The 23904-nt window shown below is 46.1% G+C and overlaps 1 protein-coding gene and 2 long non-coding RNA genes across 8 annotated transcripts in view; 2 read left to right on the top strand and 1 right to left on the bottom strand.

Moving 5' to 3' along the window:
- Positions 1 to 10782, top strand: part of LOC106041064 (uncharacterized) — a 399163-nt gene extending 388381 nt beyond the window's left edge. The window contains exons 43-45 of the long non-coding RNA XR_010825713.1: positions 5506 to 5732; positions 7213 to 7297; positions 10304 to 10782. This is a non-coding gene — a long non-coding RNA (uncharacterized lncRNA). The remainder of the gene's footprint in view (positions 1 to 5505; positions 5733 to 7212; positions 7298 to 10303) is intronic.
- Positions 10783 to 12843: 2061 nt separating this feature from the next.
- On the bottom strand, positions 12844 to 15517 carry LOC125183260 (uncharacterized). Its single transcript, XR_007164993.2, has 2 exons — positions 13564 to 15517; positions 12844 to 13069 (listed from the first exon to the last, which is right to left on the bottom strand). It is a non-coding gene; the product is annotated as an uncharacterized lncRNA (long non-coding RNA).
- Positions 15518 to 15548: 31 nt separating this feature from the next.
- AUTS2 (activator of transcription and developmental regulator AUTS2) overlaps positions 15549 to 23904 on the top strand; it is a 761169-nt gene continuing 752813 nt past the window's right edge. For 4 of the 6 annotated variants that reach the window (XM_066979656.1, XM_066979658.1, XM_066979657.1 and 1 more), the window contains exon 1: positions 15550 to 15920. In XM_066979656.1, the coding sequence (XP_066835757.1) occupies positions 15627 to 15920 (294 nt within the window). In that variant the 5' untranslated portion in view covers positions 15550 to 15626. Of the gene's footprint in view, positions 15921 to 23904 lie in introns of all 6 variants that reach the window. The other 2 variants (XM_066979654.1, XM_066979655.1) reach the window with 2 other exon arrangements.

Here is a 23904-nt window from a genome sequence, read left to right as displayed (position 1 = left end):
TATGTCATTTTATTCCTCACGATTCTTCTAGGCACATCATCTTGCTAGATTTTGAAAATACTGTCTTCTGTCACAGCTTAATTAATCCTGCTCTCTCAGGGGCTGTAATTTTGATTGTTTAAATGGTACAGTACTGCACTTGGAAATGATTTTGGGGGTTGGTATATGGCCACTGTCTCTTGACTTTTACATCATCATTGTTTATTACATAAATAAAAGTCCGGTCTTAGCTGTCCCTAAATTTTGGTTGCTCCAAGGTTGGTCATTCTGTCTGCAATTTCTTTGATTTATCTCCATTGCTATAGTACTCCTAAGCTCTGGAAAGGTCAGGTTGGCTCCTCAGGAGCATTCAGCTCTTCAGAGGAACAAAATTCCTGTACTAAAACGCTACAGGAGCGTTGTGAGCTGTTGTGGCATTCCCAGTCATTCCAGTGTCTTCCACATACTGACAAAATGGGGCGTTCTGGTATATTCTCACTAGTGAAGATTTTGATTTTGCTACAAAATAAAATTGGGCAGAAGAATCTTTAGGGCTCTAGGAAGAAATGATAAATCAGACAGCAGATCTCCTCGTGGCAAAGCTGTATTATTGTACAACCTTAGCCTAGTTAAGCTACCAAAAATGGAGCTTATTTTATGGGCTACTTTTGGAGAAATAGTCCTGGAAAAGTCTAGTTCTCTACATGGAAAACAACATCTGAGATATTTCTGAAAAAGCTTTCTGGCAAAATGCAACATTTGACACTGCCTATAAGAGTTGGAATGAAGAAAATGGAAAAAATACAGAATAATTAGCTCTATTTGACCCATTCCTCTTCATCTTTGCAATATAGATCTTCAGTATACTTTGCAGCTCCGCGCTGCAGACTGAGATGCATGTGGTGCTTAGAAGAGCTATTAACTCTCATTTGTATGATGAACGCAGCATATCCTCCCCAAACTTTCACCTTACTCTGTGAATACAAAATTAATTTTCTGAGATACAACCTAGGTAAATTAACTTCATATAAATTTTAAAAATCAGTCTTTTAAAAAAGAAGAGAAATGGAATCTTAGCAATTACAGAGAGAGAGAGTTCACACTCTCAAAACTGTGAAGCCCACATTTTCTAAAATCAAGGCAATAATCAGAAATTACAGGACTGATTTTTGAAAACTGTTAAAGAATTGGCTGTGAAAGGATGTGATCTGTATCCTATATAGGCTTTTTAAACTGTTTTTCAAAACCCTGAAGGCTAATGTCTTTTTTATTATTATTTAAAAGCTGAGATTACTAAATAGCCACTTGTCTTCAGCTGCTGGTGCTCTAGAAATACCATCAGACAACAAAGATTGGGGGTGGAGGTAGACCATATCGTACTCTCCAAAACCAAGAACTCATTGAAACTGGAGGCTTCTTTTTCAGTTAAAAATAAGAGAATGACATAAATCAAACTCTTCAACAAAAGCATCAAGTTATGATTATAAAAGGCTCAAAACCGGACTGGATAAAGACACCTGCTGCTCCTGTGGTTGCTGTGGTTTAACATATGTGTTGGTCAGCTGCAACCCTTCATCCTCAGCAGCGTGTGTGCTGCAGTCTTTCTGATGTAGATGGCTGACATAGTGATGAACCTTGCAGTGAGGACACTCGACCTGCTGCACTGTAACGTCCTGGTCCTGCCCAGGACCACTCCTGTGCTTAAAAGTATTCCTCTAATTACTCACACAGATTCAAACAGGACCACTCACGGTAGTAGAGTTAAGCAGAGTCACATTTGCTTTTTCCATAAACTATTTTCATATTGTTGGTACCACGTACCATGCAGCCCATAGCAGCTTCCTAGCTGCAATATCGGGGACAGGAGACACATTTCTGCCCGCTCCCAGCTATGGCTCTGTGTACAGGCTGTACTGGAGAAGAACAACAAATGCCTTTCAGCCTTTAACCATACAGCAGAGCCATGTTGCCTGCCCTTGTGAGCAGTAATTTATGCTGGAGACAGAGCACAAAAGGGTGTGCAAAGAGTCCTGCAGTCACAGAAGTGCTCCATGTTAAACCCGAGGCCTGAGGACAGTCACGTCCTTTCTCAAGCTGTACCCATGAATATTGTGCCCACTGGATGCAGTGACAAATGTATTTTATACCCCTGCCATTTGCACTTCCCTTTACATTAATATATTAATAATACAGAAAAGAAGGCTTTCTGCTAAAATCCTAACATTTGTTCAGCAGCATTCAGCAGCTTTAGCCTCTGAGCCTGTGAACTTGCTTAAAGACCAGAGGAGTTATCAAAGGAACCCCCCTGCTCTATTTTTATGTTTTGATTTATTTAGTTGAAAGGAGGTCCCAGTGCTCAGCTGCCAGAATACCATTCGTGTGACCCAAGGAAAAAAAAAAAAAAAAAGAAGAAAAGACTTGGTGGGAGTTCTGTTAAGCTGATAAGATACCGAGGCTCTCTACATTTAAGCACAGAGACATGCACATATTAAATACCACCATGGAAGGAAAAGAAGAGAAATCACTGAAATGTAAGTGCGTGAAATGTGAAAAGCAGAAAAGAAAATTGCAAAATCAATACAAAGGGAAATGAAAAGTGAATTGAGGATAAACCAAAAGCAAATAGAAAACAACAAGTAAAAGAAACTCCAACAGTCAACAGACTGGGAGCTTGACGAGATAACGTTGTCAGGCTATCGAGTCATGTTCTGATTTTACAGCTGGCTGAAATAATGAAGCCCTATTAAGTTAAGATGTTCAGAAAAAGAAAACGTACTTAATACTTGAAGTGTGTCTAGCGTTTCCAGACAGTGTTTTGGTGTGGCGTTCCCAGAGATGTTCAGCGTGTGTGATATCAGCCATCAGCTCACGAGGGAGCTGGGCGGGATGCCACAGGGCTGGGACATGGCTCCGCAGCAGCTCTGTGAAAGGGATCGTCAAACGCTGGTCCTTCATCAACCCCACGTCGTAATTTTGTAGGGTATGCTGTAAAGGACTATGTTCGGAAGGAATGGGGGATGAGGAGCACTGTGAATGTGGGCTCCTGAGTGTGGCTTAGGGCAGTAGGCTTTCGTGGTGCTCCTGTCGGAGAGGTGAGGTGCTTTATCTGCCGCTATTGGAGGCAGCCTGGTCTGAAAGCGGGGCTTTTTGTATCACCACCCACACTGTGGGAGGTTGTTCTTTGAAAGCCTTGTCGGATCTCTGCTCCCCAAGGCTGCATACTTTCTCAAAATTATCAACAGAAGTTCTTCAAATAAGGGCTAAAGCATGGCCTCTTCCACCAGACAGCATTTCTTCGCTTGACGTAGAACAGACAGGGTGTCGCAGGCTGCAGGGCTGCCAGAGCCCAGGTGAAGGGGGAAGCCTTGGCACTGCACAGTGCATGCCCGCGGTGCTGCCTAAGGATCCTGCCTTCCTTCTCGCTCCGGTGTCAGAAGGGCAGAGCTCGTGCCACAGCCTTTCCCTAAACACTTCGTGACCCATCTCTGAGACCTCCACCTCTCTGGAAAATGTGAGCTTGGCTGCTGGGTTTAAAAGTCAATAGGGAGGAAGGAATCAACAGCCAGACACAGCCTCAGCTTAAGTCCATGGGCTTATTTCCCTAGGAAAGCCAGCTCAAAGTGCTAAACGAGAAGGGCAGCTGTCCTATTCTTGATATACCTCTGATATAATATTTTTATTATTTGATGGTGTACATTTATTTCTTATTAAGTTATTATGCTGTTATTCATTTTGGGACAGCACGCAGAAGTGGCTGTCGCAAGCAAGAAGCTCTGTGTAGCACCCAGCAGTGAGAACACAAAGATTATTCCCACCTCGAAGAGTTCAGTCCCATCTGTCTTTTGTCGAAGAGATCTGGCCAGCCCTTAGAGCTGAATCTTGCTGTTCTCCTTTATTATCTCAAGTGCATAACTGTGCCTCTACAAACGATAGAGCTCCCTCTCCCATTTCCCTCTCCTTCCCCCTTCAGCAATCCCTGTTAGTTGTTTTTTAACTAGTAGGGTTTGTTGTTGTTGTTGTTTGGTTTTTAATGAGAAATTACAAATTTCATTCGGTGAAAATAGGATTTAGAAAGCATTAAACAATAACATGTTGCATTGGAAAGTGGAAGAACTAATTACAGCAAGTGGCATGGGGAATAGCAGGAAAGGTGAGATCAAGAGAATAAATTGTAAATGGCAAGAACACTCTGACAGGAAAAGTAGATGAAAATAAGGTGCATCAGATCAGTAAAATCATAAAACAGCCTCTTCATAACTACAATCTTCCTTCAATGATCCCCGATGCTGCTTATTTATTTAATTATTTGGTGTTTTGCCTCATTTGTCAGAAGGTTATGCTCCTGGAAGCTTTATTGCTAGAAGATCTCTGCCTGAAGGGAGGCAGGGAAAATACAAAGAAATAATGACTAACAGGATACATAGGTGAAAATGACAGGAGCAAGAAGCCTGAGTGATTATGGCTAGTGATACTCAAAGATGATGTTTTAAACTTGCCTTTGAGATCTGGATGCCTATTAAAATTCCTGTAATTTGTATCCAAATTCTGTAGCTAACTTTGAAAACCCCAGTCTCCCACAGCATTTGGTGCCCAAGGCAGGCTGGCTTTGTACTGCAGCAGCCTTGGCTCACGACTGTTGTTGTGAGCAATATCAAGGCACTCAGCAAACGGGGAAAGGATTGCAGCCCTGTTTCCATGGATGGTCCGAGCGGAGAACAAATGACCAGAGCAGTCTGTGCACCGCTATTCACGATGCGCATCAGAACCAGAGCCAGAAAACCGGTCGCAAATGTCTTGATGTGGCTCTTGGCTGGATCCGACGTTCCTGCTGCAAACGAAAAGCAAAGGGAATCTTGCAGCTGAATTCAGGAGGAGCAGACCCAGGCATTTGTCAAGGGTTCAGTGAAATGAGGCAGAGGTTATTCCCTGGAGAGCACCGAGTGCCGTATGCGTTGGGTTCCTGCACTCTGCAGGGCTCCATCCCAATATTGGGAAGAGGGTGATTGGGACTAAACTTGAAGCCTATTAAAATAAAGGGGATTTCTGCTTCGACTTCACTGGGATGGTCTTCAGTGTGCTAAAAGGATTGCTCCATAAACAAGATGTGCATGGAGATCATGGAAATGATGAACAAAAGACAGGATATTATAGACCGGCTTCTCTACTGAAATGCAGTGTCTGAACTCAGCCTTTTCTCATGAATGAATAATGAAGTGTCCATGTTTTATTAGCTTTACTTAAAATTGTCTACTAGTTGAACAACCTTTTGAGCCTTTTAACACTTTTGCAATTTGCTGCCGCAGTGATTTCTTTTCTTTTTTGTTCTTTTCAAGATACAGTAGCTAATCTGATCTTGGCGTTTCAGTAATTGTCTCAGTTAATGTGTGTGGGGAATAATTCAATTCTGTGAAATGAATACTAGGTGGATGTTTAACTCCTGCAAGTATGCTACATGAGGAACTTATAAGGTAGGCATGCTCATTAATTGCTAGGCTCTTGATTTATTAACCAATTTTTTTTTCTTAGCTTTGTTTACCCACTACCCATTTCTGTGGTCTTGTTTGAACATCAGAGCCAGGAGGAGCTCGTCAGCTCACAAAGGGTCTTCGTGCATATGTTAAGCCTTGTGCTAGTAAACCAGTGTTGGACTGGCAGCTTAACCAAAAGACGCATCGTTCTGTCACCACCATGGCTTTGTGTGAGCCCAGCAGCTTCTTCTTCTGAAGACAGCAGCACATTCACTAATGATACTGGTATGTTTCCTATTTAGTCTTTGGGGGCTTTATCCAAGCAGGCCAGCGCCTCACTGGGAGCCTTGCCCGTGCTACAACCATAACGCTCACTGCAGGCAGAAATGATTTCTGCAATAATGACGTTTTTAGTAAAACTCCAAGTTGACCAACGTTGACACAAATCACTTGCCTGCAATGACATTTGTTCTGGCACTGTTGCAACCCTGACTTTTTGGGGCAGAGCAGAATTTACAACAACCTGCAGAAACTGGTTAGAATTGTTATTTAAAGCCAAGCAGTGTTACAGTTTTATTGTTAATATCAGGGGGGAATGTTACTTGCAAGGCTGTGCTTTGATTTTTCTTCATCTCCTGAAGCAACATGCTCACAGAAGAATTCACAGCCTCTCAAATTACATATTACAACGATGACTTATTCCACAATCCATTTTGAGCATAGCTGAAAAGTGTATTTAATATTGCTGTGTTGTTTCTATCTTCTTCTGTATAAAGTTAGTGCTTGATTTTATGTGTCATCCTTAGCTAGTATGTATTTGCATAGCTCTGTTGACATCAATACTGCTATATTGATTTATACCGCTTGTGTCTGCCTCATTATTATTTTTTTCTTTTTGTTCAAGGAGCTTGGTATATTTTCAAATTCAGGGAAGATAAAAAGGGATTGCTTTCTCAGAACCAAATATATACAGTGTCTGCTGATGGGATATTTTAGGTTGGGGCAAGTAAACACGTAAGCGAGACAGACATATCAGTGCAGCTCTGTAAATACCGCTGCTGCTTGTATACCATCTGTAGGGTGCATCAGATATGTAGGTTGGGATTTTTAAAGGCACCTTAAATTTCCAGCTATCACTAACAGTTAGCAGGATTTGGCGCCCCACGAAACAGGGCTGCCAGTCATGATCTATTGTTTCTAAACAAACAAACTCGCTTTTGCAGAGATGACTGAAGCATCCATCTCTCCAGACTGAGGCGTAAAGTCCGGAGGTCAGGAACAAGATGCAAGGGGGCAAAGGTAGAAGAGGAGAAGGATTGGCCAGAAATGAAATAAATGCCCAAGAGATGGGTGGCCAGGAAAATATGTCCGTTCCTCTCCAGAGGGAATATTTTAAAGACATGAGAGAGATGCTGCTGCATCACTTTACAGGCAGCAGCCACACCACGTCTTGCAGGACTGTGAGAAAATGCCTCCCTGCCTTATCTCACTCATTTGCTCGTGAGCAGGCCCCTGGGTCTGAGTGCAGGAGGAGGTGAAAAATGGCTGGAAATATACAGCACAAATCACAGAGGGAGGGATTTTACTGCCCTTTACAGCTAGAGAATACGCCAAACCTGCCAAGGATGATCAAAATCCTTTGGTTGCATCTCAGGGCACTCGTGTAAAGAGAAGCTCTTCCTTGACACTTACACAGATCAAGTATTTGCTGTCACAGAGATTATACAAGCCAGATAACCTCACCTCATCTGCTATCACCTTTCAGACGAAATCCTGATGTCTCAGTACCCTACCGAGCCTGGAAAGGAATATCCTCCTCCCAGATCTCCGCGGTCTTCCTGGCACTGCCGGTAAGCATGCTGTGCAGGGCTCTTTCTCAGTCCCCACCGTGCTGCACACTGCACAGGCAGATTTAAGCTACTTCCCAAGTCCAGTGCATGAAGTGTTAAAGGGAGAGAAATTGCAGACTTCTTCCCCTTCTGCTTTCAGGAGCTTTCCATCAATTTTCCTTCTCCCTTTTTCTTTTCTCTGCACTGCGCTTCAGATGGAAGCATCTGGATCGAAGAGAATTATCTCTTAACAACAACTTGGGTTGTAGTACATTTCAAAGACTCAGGTTTTATTAGTCACAGAAGACCTTGTAAAAGTTTGCTTGGGATCATTTTTAACAGCAACCAATAATCCTGCCCCAATCTGCCAATGAAAACTAACGCAGCCCTCCCCCCAGCTCCCGCACAGATGTGTCTTGCAGAAATACAGCTATTTTGGAGAAGCAGAAGCGACATTTTAGCCAAGCTGGAGGTTTTATCCACAGTAGCTTACCCTAATACGGACCTAATTTTCTTCTGGGAGCTACCTGAACACTAAGCATGCTTGATGCTCAGTTGGCGTAATACTGTTTGGAATGGTCCATAATTGCACGAGACTTCCCATTTTGTACCTTTTTGTCCTTGGTCTACAACCAGCCAGAGGAGACCTGGTTGTGCTGTAAGCCCAGACACTGCTCTTGCACTTTCCAGGTCAGATGATTGCTTTCATAAAGGTGTATCAATACAATCTGTTAAAAAGCAAGCCTGGAAAATCCTCTCACCCCTTCCATCTGCAGCAACTGAAAAAACAGGGAGATTACAAAGCAGCATTCCCTGCACTGCTAACTGCTTTGGTATCCAGTGTCATGTTCAGTCTGCTAAACCAAAAGTCACCTCCAGCAGTTTGTTACTCATAAGGAAAGATAATATATGAGGAAAAAGAGGCAGAGGATGACAAATGGGTTCTGGGGATGTGGTATGCCATAATTCTTACAAAACTACAATGAAAGCTGAGCACATTCAACAGCTTTAAAAATCAAGACACTCCTCTAAGTGCCTAGGTGCAGATTTAGGAGCTTCAGCTGCTCGGGTAGGAAGATTTGGGCCAAATAGCCCAATTCTGCTCTCTACAGAGTGACTTCAATAGAACAATTTCTTGTTTTCATCAGTAGAATTACACTGATAAATGTGAGTAAACTATAGCACATCTCTTGATCCATTTCTGACAAATAAAGATATTGCAGTTGCCCTTTTCTAGTGCCAACGAAAAGTAGTGGAAAGGTATGAGCTACAGGAATGTAAACCTGAGCTGTCATTAAAAATCGATTTTCATGACAAATTTAATTCACGTTTCACAGAGAGCTGTGTAATATCAATAAAAATGTTTTAATAATTGCTGTGCTGGCACTCAGTACAGTGTAAGACATAAAGAGATATAAATTTTTTATAATTTAGAAGATGTGGAACAAAACACTTCTTTAGAAGAAACCCTTTCTCAGGGAGAGAAATTAATGCTGGAGGAGGATGTAATTTATTAGGAATTCCACTTCAGCCCTCTTTACAAAGACTGCTCTGAAATTAAAACTTTGAGAGATCGGGTTTCTAATTTATTCGTAGAGTTAAAGGCCAGAGAGGACCAGGATCAGGTAGTCTGACCTCCTGGATAACCCAGGCTATTACATTTCACATAGCTCTTCCACATCATAGCCTGTGTTGGGCTAAAACATAGTTTTACTTAAACATTAGTTTAAAATGCTGGAAAAACACTTTCTTGTGTTTCTTTCACATGCTTTGGTTAAGGTGGGAGAGAAGAAAAAAAAATCTGAATCGATTAGACCGCTGTGACACACTGGCAGAATTGCTATAGCATGCAATAGCACAATCTGAACTTGGCACCATGGAAATATAAACAGTTGGTCTTTTCTGGTAATAAAAGCTGACTGATTCTCAGAGAAGATATGTATGCTACCTATTTAGGAATGTGTTTTTGTGAATAATTTTCAAAGGGACCAAAGGGCAGGTATACACTTCCAAATCTCTTAGTCATGTTTGAAAATCCCATTTTCAAACTGAAGTAAGAACAAGCTGAGAGCTAAATGCTGAATTTCCTGAAGTCAGTAGCAGTTTTCTCATTTACATGTAATTGAGGTCTGAATTTCACCCTAGAAGATCAGTTAACTTTTTACGATGCCAAGTGAAGAACTCTAATAATACTTGCAATTTGTACTTTGCTTCCGCACAGAATATAATTCATTACCTTTTACTCCTCTTTTTTTTTTTTTTTTTTGTAAATCTTTTTGTTGGTGTCCCTTGTTTTTGTTCCTTTACCAACATGAATATTTGTGATTGTTTCAAACTGAATGCCACCTCCCAATTTCCTTAATGTACTACTTATCTGATATTTTAGATTAGATATTCAACAAGATAAGACTGCAGCATCAAAACTTCCAGGATCCTCTACCCACAAAGACACAAGCTCTGATATTGCCATTCACTGCCATGCTTTCCAGCTTCACGGTCAATACAGCATTTGTTCTACCCACATAATTTTGAATCATATTTTCAAATGAGGCTTCCTGAAACCCAGTGACATCTGCTTTGCTCCCTGTACTTGCAAATGCAGCCGTTCACGAATGTTCATGCTGCAGGATAAGGAATCTTAAGCAATTAGAAGCATAGGTTTAGTCAGCTTCCACTGGAGTGTTTATTAACAAATCCTGGGGAACTAGTGGGATCCAATTTTGTAATAGTTTCAGACAAAAACAAACAACCAAAAACTCCTGAGTTCATCTGGCCATACATGATAAACATACACAGCTTTATTGCTCATGACTCCCATACTCTCCAGGGACCAAGTTTTCACCTGTTGTAAATTAGTGCAGATCCATTCGAGTCAATAGATCAAGACTGTAATTCTGATATTATTGCTGCTCTGATTTTTCTCTCTGATAGAATTACTGTTGTTTTTTTAATTTCATAATTTTATTTTAACCTGTTAGGGAAATAAGATGCAGATTAAATTGGTTTTCCTTTTTTTTTTTTTTCTAGGAAAACTCGTATTTCTGCTGATGCCATCCATCTCTTTTTTTCTTCAATTCTCAGATTTCTTGAACTCTGAGGTTTTTTTTTTAAGAAATAACCAATGACATAATGATTTCCACTAGCTACAAAATCCAAACTTCATCTCCTCTGGGCCAGCTAATCTATCTAGCGATGTTTTCCTGTACCCCATGATCTCCTAGTATTGATAAGGATGGTTATACCTTTGTTCTTATTCCCTAGTGATAAAATGCAAGAGGCTTAGAAAAGTTATTCAGATATTGCCTGTCTTGACCACTACTGTCAGGAGGATGCAGGTGCTGGCAGTCTGGATCAGACTAGTGGTCCATCTACTTCAGCCTCCTGTCTCTTGACTTTTTTTTTTTTTGTAAATTTTGTTGTGTTCTCAGGCATTAAAATGTACATTTCCCTCAACCACTTTATAATCAATATTATTGTCACTCTGAAGGTTCTCATTATTCTTGACCTTGGAGCTGCCTTGTGACTGTGAGTTCCACCGATTGGGTTTGTTTGTTAATTTGCGAAAGGAGTGATTGTTCTCTGTGTATTTTCTCTTGATGCTGTTCTGGAAATGTGTCTTCTGCTAGGTTTCAACTAACTGCTTTTAGTACTTCCTTTATCATTATTCTTGTACTATTTATTTATTTTTTAAAGGTCATGGGTTTCTGTTTTTCCTTGTTGGTTAACTTTGGATGCTCCTTCTTCTCCTTAATTGTTTCTGTTTCAAAACTACCTTCTAGGAAAACACCTTTTAAAACACCCAGTCCATATCTTAGCTATGAAGCTAAACAATCTGCTCTTATAAGCAATACATTTGTATAAGCAATACAATTTGGAGTAAAATTGTTTTAGTTTTATGGAACTGTTTTAAATTCCTCTGCCATCCACACAATCACCCTGGTTTTTACTTTGTATTGGAATTTTGGTTCTCATTATTTCTTATTCTCATAAATGCAATGTTAGACCAGGGTTTAAACAATAACAAAAAGGCCCTTTTTCCATTTCTCGTTTGTTTGTTTGTTTGTTTTGCATTCCCAGATCAAACTCCTAAAATAATAATCACTGTCTACATAGCAGACATTCTGCTATTTTAAACTACCCATCTCCTAAAAAGATGCTATCCCCAGAAAGACACATTTGCCTCTGCTGTTTTAAATTCCTAAAACTTAATGCCAAAAAACAGTGCAAATTACTCTTGCTAGAAGCAAGGTTCTTGCCATTTCCTCAAGCAATGAATTACCTCCCGATTTTCATGTTATTTCAAAATATCCTTTTCAGATAGGCATGCCAGGGGCTATTTCTAAGAAAACCCCTTTTAGTGTTATTACTGTGCAGATTTTGTTTTGCTCCAGTGCATAATGGTGATACAGAAATTGCAGTTGTTGTTTTTGGTCTGTATTAACCTTTCTCTCTTCATTATTTAGGAACAGAAAGATCATAAAGCTTTTGGTGTCTGCCTCAAATCACAAAATTATAGATCTGTTAGCACACATTCAGCAAGTCCCCTTTCTGTGGGTGTTAACCGAATAACTACGAACACCCAGTTGTGAGTACACTAGTCATTAACCTCAAAAACAGTGAGCTCAGCACGGTACCAGAGCACACCAGTGCCTGACACAAAAAGCTATTTTCTCGTGCCAGATGCCAGGCAAGATGTCTTTCTAGAAAAAAGGCCAACAGGTGGCCTAAGAAGAAATGTGCATGGAGGTCTGCTGTACCCTTCCCGGTAAGATCACTTGAAATGCTCAGCTGGAGGCAAGAACACACTGGAGAGAGAACTTCCTGAGCATCTGTCTGAGGTTTTGTGGAACAGCAAGGCCTACTTGCCCTCCCTCCCAAATCAATTAAGGTTGATGGAAATGTTCCTGCTGGTGCTAGATCACACCCAGAAAAGGGATAATTTGCCTGTACTGTACCCAGGAAGGTGACCAGTGATTTGTAATGCTTGATACTTCCCAGAAGAAAAATGTTTGGAAGCAGAGAATGAATTAGATGGATGGCTTTTCATTTTTTTATTTTTGTTTTCCAGTAGACATGCAAATCTAGGGATTTGTTTCTATAAAAAATGTAAAATAAATCACACACCATTTCTGTTTTCCACACACGTGCATTCAGGAACAAAACAGACTGAGCAGACTTTCAGCCATGCAATGAATGTCAGCAGAAACACATCCGACTACAGGTCTCTTAAGTCACTTTAATGGTGATGGATGTGTAGGAAACTGTAATCAATTACATTGCCCTGGAAATTACATAGTTATTTTCCAAAAAACCCAACAGGTAACAGTTGTTTGATACAGTAGAGCTTAATATTTCTCAGAAGACAGAGACTTTGTAATATTTGAGCTTGCCTGTACACACAAATTGCATCACTTTAACAATACCTGTACAACCTCTTCCGTATAGTCAGATTATATAGACCTGGCAGGCAGCTATAAGTGAGACAGAAGAAACTGAAGCAAGGTAGCAAAACGTAGCGTTGAACAGAAAGAAATCTGAACAGGGAGATCTAGGGTCAGATCTAGGAGGTGATGTTCTCCAGCTTGATATTTGAGAATGTTTAAAAACTAGCCATGTGCCTCTGCAAGGAGCAGCGTGGCCTTCTGCAAGGTACGCACTCTTACACTATCAGGTTACCGACGGCTTTGTACTTCCTTTTCTTTTGGTTCACACCCATACGTAGCGGCTCAAAAGTCACTGCATACCACACGGGAGATGTTGTGTGGAGAGAGGTGGCAAAATGTCATTTGCCTTCTGGAAAAAAAAAAAAAAAGTATATCCAATTCCCACTATTTCATGTGAGCGGTTAATATTCTTATTAAAATATATTAAGAATATTGCTTGATCAGAGTGGCCTAAGTGTTAGGGTACGAAGTAAACAACACGTTATACAATCAAGCAGAGCATCATCCCTTGAGAGTCAGAGCAGCCCGGAGGGAGACTGCTGGAAAAACACACACTGAAGCTCTCAGCCCATGTGCCGCTTGTTGTGGCCCTCCTTGGTGTCTCAGCGGAGCAACGATTAGCAGCTACAGCAGGCAGCAAGAGGCAGACTGAGGAGCCCATGACAAGCTTCTTCTAGAGATACTGTTTGAACGATTTCCAGTTCTCTTTTTTTCCCCTATCCCCACAATACATTTCAAACTCTGCAATAGACTGCTCATCAGGTGGATGGAGGAAAACCAAAGGTGTGCTTCCAGAGCCCCTCTTCTCCGTCCTGAGCACACCAGTTGGGTTCTCCTCCTCACCTTGTTCTTGCTGTGCTTTGTTCCTCCATCTTCCTTCCCAGCAAATCTCCTCGTCCTCCCAGGTCCCTGTTGAGGCAGACCCAACGGCTTCACACACCCTCGCCTTCCATGCCTCTTCCCTCAACCCATTCCCCCACAGAGGAGACAGAGGAAGACGAGGTGAGAAGGGTGACCACGAGCTCAGTTATCGGACACTTGGAGCTCAGTTGACGCTTGGCAAGGCTCTGGCCATGAGGTGAGGCAGGCAATGTGTGTAACACGTCCCCTCCACCCAACAGCGGTTGGAAATGAAGACGAGGCACAGAGAAGCCGTCTAAAGGGGAGGATGTCGGCTCGCTCCACACGGGCAGGGCACCATGACAGAGGGGCGGCCATGTTGGGGCGCTGCCACCATGGGCGAGGGGCTCCCCTCGAGGGGCGGCAGCCACGTTGTGTCCCCGGGGGCGGTGCGGGAGGGCACCTGAGGGGGCTGCGAGCCTGCAGGGGGGAGGCAGACAGGGAGCGAGGACGCGGGACGGCGAGAACTGAGGAGAAACTTGACGGGAGGGGGGGGCAGCAGGGCGGGAAACGCGCCGCCGCCGGGCGGGGGGGTGCGGGCGGGCCTCCCCCCGCCTCCCGCCTCCCCCCACCCGCGCAGTGCGCAGGCCCTGCGCGCATGCCCGCGACTTATTTCGCGCGGCCGGGGCGCCGCATTTCGCGCGGCGGGGAGCGGGCGGCGGCGGCTCCGGCTCCACGTGACCGGCGCGGAGCGGAGCGGGGCCGGGCCGGGACCGCCGGGGGCCGGCAGCGCCGGGGCCGCCCCGCATCGCCCCGGTGACCGCCCCGCAGCGCTCCGGGGCCGGGGCTCCCTCCGCCGCCCCCTCCCCCCCCCTTGTCCGCCAACCAGCCCGGGGGGACCCGGCCCCCGCTGCACCCCCCCTCGGTCGGGGCGAGGCAGCAGAAAGCGCGCACCGGTGCCGCCGGCCCCGCTGGAGCGTATTCGAGCCTCATCAGCACCTTTTTTTTAATTCTCCTTTTTTTTTTTCCCCCTCTATTATTTATTCTTCCTCGCGTCTGGTTGCTTTTGGGGAGGGGGCAGCCTCCTCTCCGCTCGGATTTATTGTCACCAGCACCCCCCCCCCGCCCACTCCTCGCCACAATTAATCCGATGAATTTGCCGTGATTGATCCGTATTAATAGCCGGGGTGGGTGGGCGTGTTTTGGAGTGGGGTTTTTTTTCTTTTTGCCTTTTTTTTTTTCTTTTATTGTTTGGTTCTGTTTTTTTTTTTTTTTTTTGGAGGGGCCGGGCTGGGATCCGATCTCCGCTCCGGAGTCCAGCCCTGGTCGGTACCTGAGAAAATCGCATCTGGACGCCTCGTTATCATTATTGTTGGGTTTGATCCGCGCAGATAAAGGCGGAGGGGAGAGCAGTGCGTGGCGGCGGGGAGGGGAAGGCTGCACCCTTCCCCGCACACACACACACGCAGACAGAAAGGGAGCTCCAGACATCCAGATATATTTTTTTTTTTCCACCCACCCCCCTCGGAACTTCTAGTTGGGGAGGAAAGGAAGAAAGAAAATAAATTTTGTGCAAGGAAATACTCTCAGCTCCCTCCTTCCAGCGGGTCTCTCTCCTTCTTTCTTTATTCCCCCCCTTCTTTTCTGCTTTTTTTTTTTTTTTTTTCTCCTCCTCTCTTTCGGAGATCCTCGCCCTCCCAGCCCCTTGATCAAAGCATTCCGCTATTCTGATTTATTGCCCGCTTGGAGAGGCTTTTTTTTTTTCTCCTTTCTCTCGCTTTTTTTTTTTTTTTTTTTTTTTTTTACAAAGGCGACCTGAGATCAGCCATTACTTTCCTTGGCTCGCTTATAGGAATCTCTTACATTTGGTGCTCGCTGCTGGTGGCGGTGGAACCGCGCTCGGATTCTTTCATCCCCCCCCCCACCCCCTGCCCGTCCTCCCCTCCCTCCCTTTCTCCTTCCCTCTCTCCCTCCCTCCCTCCCCCGTTATTCCGCCGGGGGAGCCGGATCCGCGGCGGCGGTGGGGCGGGGGGGGCCGAGAGCCAGCGGGAGAGCCGGCCAGAGCCATGGACGGCCCGGCGCGATGCAACGGGCTGCGGAAGAAGCGGCGATCGCGCTCCCAGCGCGACCGGGAGCGGCGAGCCAAGGGCGGCCGGCGGGGCGCTGCCTCCGGCGGGGCCGCCGGCTCCGGGGCCGCCGCGGCGCTCTCGTCCTCGGGCTCCGAGAAGGAAGACAATGGGCCCCCGGCGCCGTCCCGGCCGCGGCCCCCCCGCAGGAAGCGGCGGGAGTCCTCCTCGGCCGAAGAGGACATTATCGACGGCTTCGCGATGGCCAGCTTCGTCACTTTGGAGGCGCTGGAGGTAGGAGCGGCGGCGCTTTGTGTGCGCCTCATTGTGTGCGGGGGCGGCCGCGGGGGGGCCCCCGCCCGCTGCCGGCCGCCCCCGGCCCCTGCGCCCCCCCTTTGGGGCCGGGGGCGCCCCGCCGCCCCTTCGGACCGGCCCCGGCCCCGGCCCGGGGACACCTGCAGCGCGGCGCCGGGGGGGGGCTCCGCGGGGACCGGGGCCGGCAGCGGGACCCCCCCGGCCCGCTGTGTCCCCCCCCGGCCGGTTGTGTCCCCCACACCCCGTTGTGTCCCCCCCCCCCCCGTCTCTTTATGTCCCCCCCCCAGCCGCTGCCCTCCCCCGGAGCAAACTTTTCTCGCCCGGTGTCCCGGGGCCGAGCCCCCCCCCCCGGTTTTTCTTCCATCCCCCCCCCCCCCCGTCACGGGTGGGCGGCGCGGCCTCCCCCGGGGGGGAGCGGCGTGTCTGTCTGTCTGTGTCTGCCTGTCCCCAAAATAAAGGGGGGCGGCGCCTCCTCTCCCGAGGGGGAGCCCCGGGCCCGGCCCCCCCCCCCCCCCCCGGCCGCTGTCACCCCCGAGGGGCTGGGGGGGGGGGGGGGGGGATGATGCCGGGGGAGCCCCGGCCCCGCTCCTCTGGAGGGCTTTGTTGTTCCTAACTTCTGCTCGGGAGAAGTTTGCGTGGTGAAAGGCAGATTTATTTGGGTTTACATGCACTGGAATCACAACTGTAACAATTATGAACTGTCAAAATAAATGCGAAGATGAAGCTGATTGTTTAACAAAAAAATCTGTGTAGCTCTTAAGCTGTTTAAATATTTAGCCAGGAATACTTAGTGGCGTTTTCTGGTGCTGTGGTTTTTTTTCTTTGTTGTTTTTTGATTTCTTTTTTCCACCCTTTGGAGCTGAATTTTGTCCTTGGTTACACCTGCACCAGCCCAGACTCGTGTCTGAGAGAGATCTCCTCCCGGTGTAAGCCAAGGGAGGATCTGCTCCCCCCCGAGAGCCTCCGCGTGGCTGGCGAGAGGCTCGTGTGGGCGGCGGTGAACCGGTGCTGGGGATGGCCAGGTGCCCCTCTGCCACCCCTCTCACCTGGTGAGCCCGTCCAGGAGTGTCCTCCGTGAGCCGAGGAGAGGAGCGTGGACGTGTCTTTGTCGGCAAGAGTGGGATTCGCAGGCTGAGGTTTTGGACAAAATTCTCTTCTTCCTCAAACAAAGCCCCAGTTCATGTCGTTAGGGGTTTTGTGGGAATATGGACTCGAGAATTTGGCCGTAGCCCTTCCTGGAGGGGAATTGAGGAGCAAGTTTTATGTTCAGAACTTGTAGGGTGTTTTGGAAAACATCTCTTTATTGTGTTTCACTCCTCATTTTTTTTTAATTTATTTTCCACTTGAAATGAAAATTGCTGTGCTTTTTTTCCTTGTTGCAAAGCCAAGAATGGCTACTACTTGCATCCTGTCGTAATCCTGTATCGCTAAAAAGGAGCGCGGAAACGTTACCCAGTTCTGCCAGCTAATATCACATTCAGATAAAACAATAGCTCGCACACTGAGACTTGACATACTTTTAATGTTCATGTGATAGGTGGCACATTTTGACCTAACGATTTCATGCTGCGTTGAGAAATAATGTCACAAAATCATTGTTAGGTGCTTTTCCCTGCAGCTCGGTGTGTATGTTGAGAAAGTTGTTTCTGAGGATCAGAGGGAGATGAAGGTGTCTCAGGCACAAGCCCAACGTAGCAGGAATTACCGTGTGTGTTGCTCGTAGCAGCCTCAAGTTTTCATTGTGATTTGAGCGCTGCCAAGGAGGTCGTGAGATGTCTCAGCCCAGGGGAGATGTTCAGGTTCTTGTCTCAACTCATACCGGAGCTGAGAAGCCCTGGGTGCCGTGGAGAGGTGCCCTGGTGTTTACACACCTCGTGTTTTGGATCTGCCTCGGGCTCACTGCAGCCATGGAGGTTTCTCCCCAGGTTCCAGAAGGTTTCTGTGCCCAGCATGACAAGATTGCCCTAGCGGGCTTTGTGCTTGAACTTCAGCCTGTTCTCAGGCTTAGCGCAGCCAAGAGTGTGAGACAGAGGGTGTGTTTTGTCTGCTTGTTGGTAAAAACAGTGAGGACCAATGTGTAGAACTTCACACCACGGGGAGATCTGAACCCGCGCTCCGGGACAGGCAGTGGATGGGTTGGCTGCCACTGGAGGGATGTGGAGGGACGAGGCTGAGCTCTCCGCTCGTGAGCCCACCTTTGTGGCAGTAGGTGTGTGAGTTGGGTGGGAGCTGCCTGTTGCCCCAGGATCTTTTTGTGGGTGCTGTGAATAAAGCTGTGAACAAGAGCAAGGATTTCCACATAGCTTTATTTTGCTTGACCTTTTCTAAATGCCTTGTGTTGGGGTGACTGAAAAGCCCAAATTGTGCAAAATGCCAGGTTGTGTGAGGCTTGTGGATCGTAAGGGGACACAGGTGATGCACGAGAAGATACACCTGAAGGCTGCTGTAATTCCAACAGGAGTCCTCTGTGTCTGTTAACACCAATTACGGGCATGTTGATAAAAGTTCCCATCCCTTGAAGCACAATTATCTCTCTAACCAGCTCCCACTCTCAGAGCTGCTTTTCTGTCCAGGTATCAGTAGCCTCCTCTGCTTCTGCAGTGTAAATTGTTTGGTGTAGAAAGAGAGGCCGTCTGCTTCTAGTTATCTGTTGCAGGGTTTATGACAGCCTGTACCTTGATCTTCTTTATGTTTGCATGGAGAATAGCAGGGGAAGAGGGAAGTGGGCAGACAGCAGGTTTTCATTGACTTTTTTTTTTTTTTTGGTTGTTGTTGTCTTGGAGCAACAGTTGAGCAAATCTGGTGTTGCTGCAAATGTGGCCAGACTGCTCCTTGCCCGGTCTGATGAGGCTCTGCCGTAATGAGGTGCTCTGAAGGCCCGTGCCCCACAGGGAGCTCTGACCTTCAGCAGCCCCCAGGTGCCTCTGGTTAAGCACGGCGCTGTAGTCCTGCAGCTTGATCTCAGCACCGCGTCCTACCGCGGGTGGCCTTGCTGGGACTATGTGCAGCAGGCTCTGAGCATTGCTCCACAGCACTTACCCCTCAGCTCTCTGGCCTCCCAAAATCTTTCGGCATGGAAGGGGAGACGGGTGCAGACATCCAGCGTCTGTGCTCGGCATCTGGTCAAGCTGACCTCTTGCTGTAGCCTGCACCTCTGGCACGTTTGTTTCCAACAATAACTGCATGAGGTTCTCCAAATCCAGGTGGGCATTGTCGATGCCGGTTTGACAGGGAAAGGGCGTTTTTTTTCAGGAGGTGACGAATGGGTCCGTTGGGGTGACTTTCTGTGTGATGTGCTGGGGAGGTTTCCGTGGAGCTCTCAGGCAGGTGGGATTTCACAGATGTCTCCTTCCTCCCCCCAGCACGTCGGGCAGGAGGGCGATGTGGCAGGGCTGTTGGCGTGCGGTGGGGAAGGTGATTTGCCGTGATGAGAAATGAAATCTGACCTGAATGTTAAGATAGCTTAAAGCCTTGGAAGTACTCTGTGTTTCCTGAGTCAGCTCCGACCATCCCTATGGAGCAAGCAGTTGGTTTCGGGTTTTCTGAACCCTGGGTAAGGTAATGAGTTTTTTCTGTGGATGTTTGTTTAGCTTCAGCTCAGGCAGTTCATCTGACAAGCTTGAAATGGGACAGAGATATTTATTTATAAAGCACAGATAGAAATGGCATGGAGAGGGGTGAGCTTGCATTTAAATGGTGATTCTTGTTCCATAAAACCAGCACAGTTCCTCACCGCACGTTTGAACTAATTTCTGTTCTGCATGCAGACATCAGTCTGTTTTGAGACCATGCTAAATTATCGTCAGGTAAAGCCCAATGTAATTAATTACAAATGAGAAATGCTGACAAATATTTGTCAAGGAGCTGCTTAATGAGTTTCAAATTCTGTGTCAGATGATTCCATCCACCTAGTGTAAATAATTTTTAAGCAATTGTTCCACTGAGTTTGTGTGATTTTAGGCAGATGTTAGCTATGGCAGTTCTACCTATTGAGGACACACAATAATGCAAGACTAAATGGAGTAAAACTTAACAGCTGATAGCGGCTTTTAAATAGAAACAGTGCCGTTACACAAACAAAATGTGGAAATAATAGGAGGTTTTGAAGATGCTGTGGTCTAAACAGTGTGTCTGTGTGCTGTGTACACAGACGGTGTAACCCTGTGTGTGCATCTGAAGGCAGGAATTTGCTTTAATGACCATCCTGTGATGCCCATTGCTATGCATGGCCCACCGAAAACACTCATCAGTAGATGGGTTGTGTGACAGCAGAAGCTTGGGCTCGGACACCAGAACGACTGGCTGGCAGTGGGGTTTCTCCCCAAATCGCTCTCTTCACACCAGCCTTTTAGGTGGCTTGATTAGCCTTTACTTAAATTCTCTGAGATTCCAACAGTTTGTTCTGTCTTGTCTCTATCCTTTCATATTTCAAAAGGAATTTGATCTTCGTGCCTTACTGCAGCAGCATCATAACATCCGGTGTTTGTTCAGTGCTGTCAGCAAATCTTGGTAGTCCTTCTTGTATTTATTGACTGCTTAGGTTCTTCGGTGTTTGTCCTAGTCTCTGTTTGCACACGCATGTCTTCAGATTTAGACCAGCAGAGAAAAGAAGGTAGTAACTAAATGAAGGTATCTGCGGATGACAAGTGGCATTAGGTTTTGTGTGACGCTGGGATATCGTATGAAGCGATGTGCTTATTATTTTCATTATGTGTTTAGAGGAAACAGTAAATTGACCTGAGATCAAATTTTGAGATAACCTTGACAGAGCAACTGAATCTCTTGATGAAAACCCTCTGCAACCAGAGATGAAAAAACAGCAACCAAAACTGAAACCGGGACTGCGAGCAGCAGGATGCGTGTTCCACAAAAGGAACCTCTCGGGTAATTTTTGAAACCTATGTTACTATAATTTGGACGTGTGAATAAAAGCCTGTTACTTTTTTGTGAGGCTGGGCACCCCCAGCTCCCCCCGATTCATGTAGCTGTTGAAGAGCTGTTATCATCTCTTCCCGCACATAATGACCGAGGATTGTGATCCTTGCATAAATACTCTTTTAAACTCCTGAAGGTAACAATGTAATGAAGGTTGGGATTTTTGCCTTTCCCATGGGTGGTAGTAGGAGGCACAATGGCCTTGAGTTAAAGAAGGAAGAGTTTAAACTATAAGGACAAGTTCTTTAGATAGATGTGATTCAAGTAGTCTCCACTGGCCCCGCTCTTTAAGCTCAACATTAATGGGAATTATACCACATATCAATAGGACAAAAGACACCCTTATCCTTTTTTATCTTGGCATCTTTTTTTTTTTTTTTTTCCTCTGCTATTTGGGTGAGAAAGTAAGCCCTTTCTCATTAAATATCTGGGGCCTCTGCTGGGATGAGGGAGTGTAAAGAAATAGATTTATAAAATAAGGGTAAAGGATCAGGAACTTGGAAGGAAAATGATCACTAGGGAAAGGCCAAAAAATCAGCAGAAAGACATCAAGGGGCTGAGTAATTGAAAGATTGAGTTACAACACTGAGATCAATAGAGAAATATCAGGGACTGGATGGGAACACAGAACTGGAGGGCGATGTTCCTGGGAGCTGCAGGTGGGGTCTGTTCTGCGCCTTGGTGGGAGCCCTGCCTGCACTGCTGGGGAGCGCTCAGCCCCTGTCTAAAAGTTGTTAAACCTGGTGACTTTTCAGCTGAGAGAGAGGCAGGATTCCTCGCTCGATGAAATGCCCCCCTTTCTCCCCATCTGTTAGTTTTTCTGTTGTTTTTTTTTTTTAAAAAATGTTTTTGGCAGTTTGAGTGGAAGACCCTTCCGTATTACACCGGGGGTCTGACCTGCAGCCTTGTAATTATCTGCAGCTAAATTAGAAGTTTAATCTTTGTTCTGAGCAACAATAAGTTGAGTCAGATAGGTTTTAAAAATAGTCCAAGCTCAAGTTTAGTGAAGTCTCAAATGCAATTAATAAAAGGGTAATGGAGTTAGGAGGTTGTGGGCTGAAACGTGGCGATGTTTAACTCTGAGTTTTCCTTTACTCGAACTGCGAGGGAACTGTCTTCGAGCTGCCTTCTGCGAGGGAAACTGCTTGCACTGTTTCTCTGTGTTTGTGTGTATCATCCGTACGATTTATCAGTTCAGTATCTGTATTCTCATTGGGGTTTGGCTTGGTGTGTGCCACAAATTACCAGCTGCATGCATTTCTTGTGTAGTTGGTTTGTTGTCGCTTTGACGTGGTGCCAAGCCATGGTGAAGACCACTTCAGAACATCACAGTCCTCTAAATTCCTTTGTTGTAAAATGGATATTATGAAAATCTACTTTGTAAGTAATGAGAAATGGCTAATGCAGGTAGGGATTTGTTTTGCTGTAACAGCAGAACGTGCAGTGGCAATTTGTCAGATCCCTAGCTCAGCTCTGCTGTACCGTTTGCCTTTAAATAGTGTGTTACCTTAATATCTTGAGATTTTTCTCCTTGTATCTTGGCAACACTGCTGCTGAAGTTCACACACTTGTGTGCTGGAGAGGGAAGGCTTTAACCAAAAGGGTAAATCTTTAGTCTGGTAAACGTTGTAAGGAGGAGTTTTGGTCCTGCCTTTCTGTCTGCAGGAGTGGCGGTGTGAAAGTCTGCAGAAGAAGCGGGTTATTCCCCGGCACCGCACGTATTTTTCCCTTTGTGACTTTTTGCCTGTCAGGTCTAATTTGATCACGTTGCTTGACATTCGCTCCGTGTGGATTTACTTGGGTTTTGTTCGGTGTGCCGCTTGGTCCTCGTGGTTTTAAAATCTCCCGAGATGAAGATGTGGTAGGTGTGCAGAGGTGTGTTAATATCTGCTGTGTCCAAGTGCCCGGCTGTCTGAACTTCAGGCTCTGTAATGCTGCTTGGTGCACTGACGTGATTGATATCCCAAGTCCAAGTGGGAATAGTTACTCCACCGCTATGCAGGAGATCAGCTTGGTGTTCTCTGCAGAAATGATCGCCCATTAATCTGTTGTGCACATGTTTGCCAGCTTCCCGGAGTGGAAGTTGCTTCTCCTCTAAAACCAGTGCTTCTATAAATTGCATCTTTTTGTGCTTTTGTTCAGTAGCAAAGGGGGAATTATAGGTTTGGAAATAAAAACACCACCATTCTGTCTTCTGCATCCACAAGCCCAGGCTTGCCCTTTGCTGGATGAGCTCATGACGACGAGCAGACTCCTTCAGCCTTCGAGGTGTATGCTGTGCTGGGCATCCTCTGAACGGAGCCATCTGGGGCGGGTGTGGGGGTGCTGCAAGAGGACAGTGCACGCTGCGGTCGGAGAGGGAAATAGAGGTAGGCACTGGGAGGTTTGGGATTAAATTAGCTGTAAGGTGGCTGAAGTTCTGGAGGGGTTTTCCTTGTGTGGCACAGTAGGTGTAGAGAAGGTGTATCTCTTTCAGACGTGTTTTGAACTCCCATGCAGTCGTACGGTGGTCAGACCAAGAACCAAATTCATGAAGGTCTGTGAGAAGCCTTGCTCCATAACGAGCTATGAGAGGGACGATTTTCTAAGAGGATGGCTGGTAACAGGTAACCCAGTTTGCAGATTGCTCTGAAGTGCCCTACTGCTGCTGTTAACTCGCCCTCCCAGCACACAAAAGACATTTTTCAGTTCTTTGCCCATGAAACGGAACTGAGGAGACAGAAGTGGTTAGTGCCAACCTTTCCTGGACCACACACAGGTTGTTCTTGGCATGGGCAGACCTTTCAATGTGAGGATCGGCTTTGGTGATACCTCTTCTCACAGGTACGGTGGGAGTGGGGGAGAGGCAGCAAGATAAACCAGCTCTTCGATATAAAATGGGGGTCCTGTGTGTCCCGGTGCTTGGCACGGTGTCTCTCTGGAGGGTGTTGGGAGCATCCTTCCAGGGTCCTCTAGACGCTGGCATCTGGTCCCCAGCTTCCCCAGGACATGGGCAGGAGCTGGGAGGTGCTGCTGTAGCAGGAGCTGG

This window comes from Anser cygnoides, chromosome 18 (genome assembly GCF_040182565.1).
Source record: "Anser cygnoides isolate HZ-2024a breed goose chromosome 18, Taihu_goose_T2T_genome, whole genome shotgun sequence".
Classification (NCBI taxonomy): domain Eukaryota; kingdom Metazoa; phylum Chordata; class Aves; order Anseriformes; family Anatidae; genus Anser; species Anser cygnoides.
Note: the sequence above shows the minus strand (reverse complement) of the source record. Positions and strands in the feature narration are given on the sequence as shown.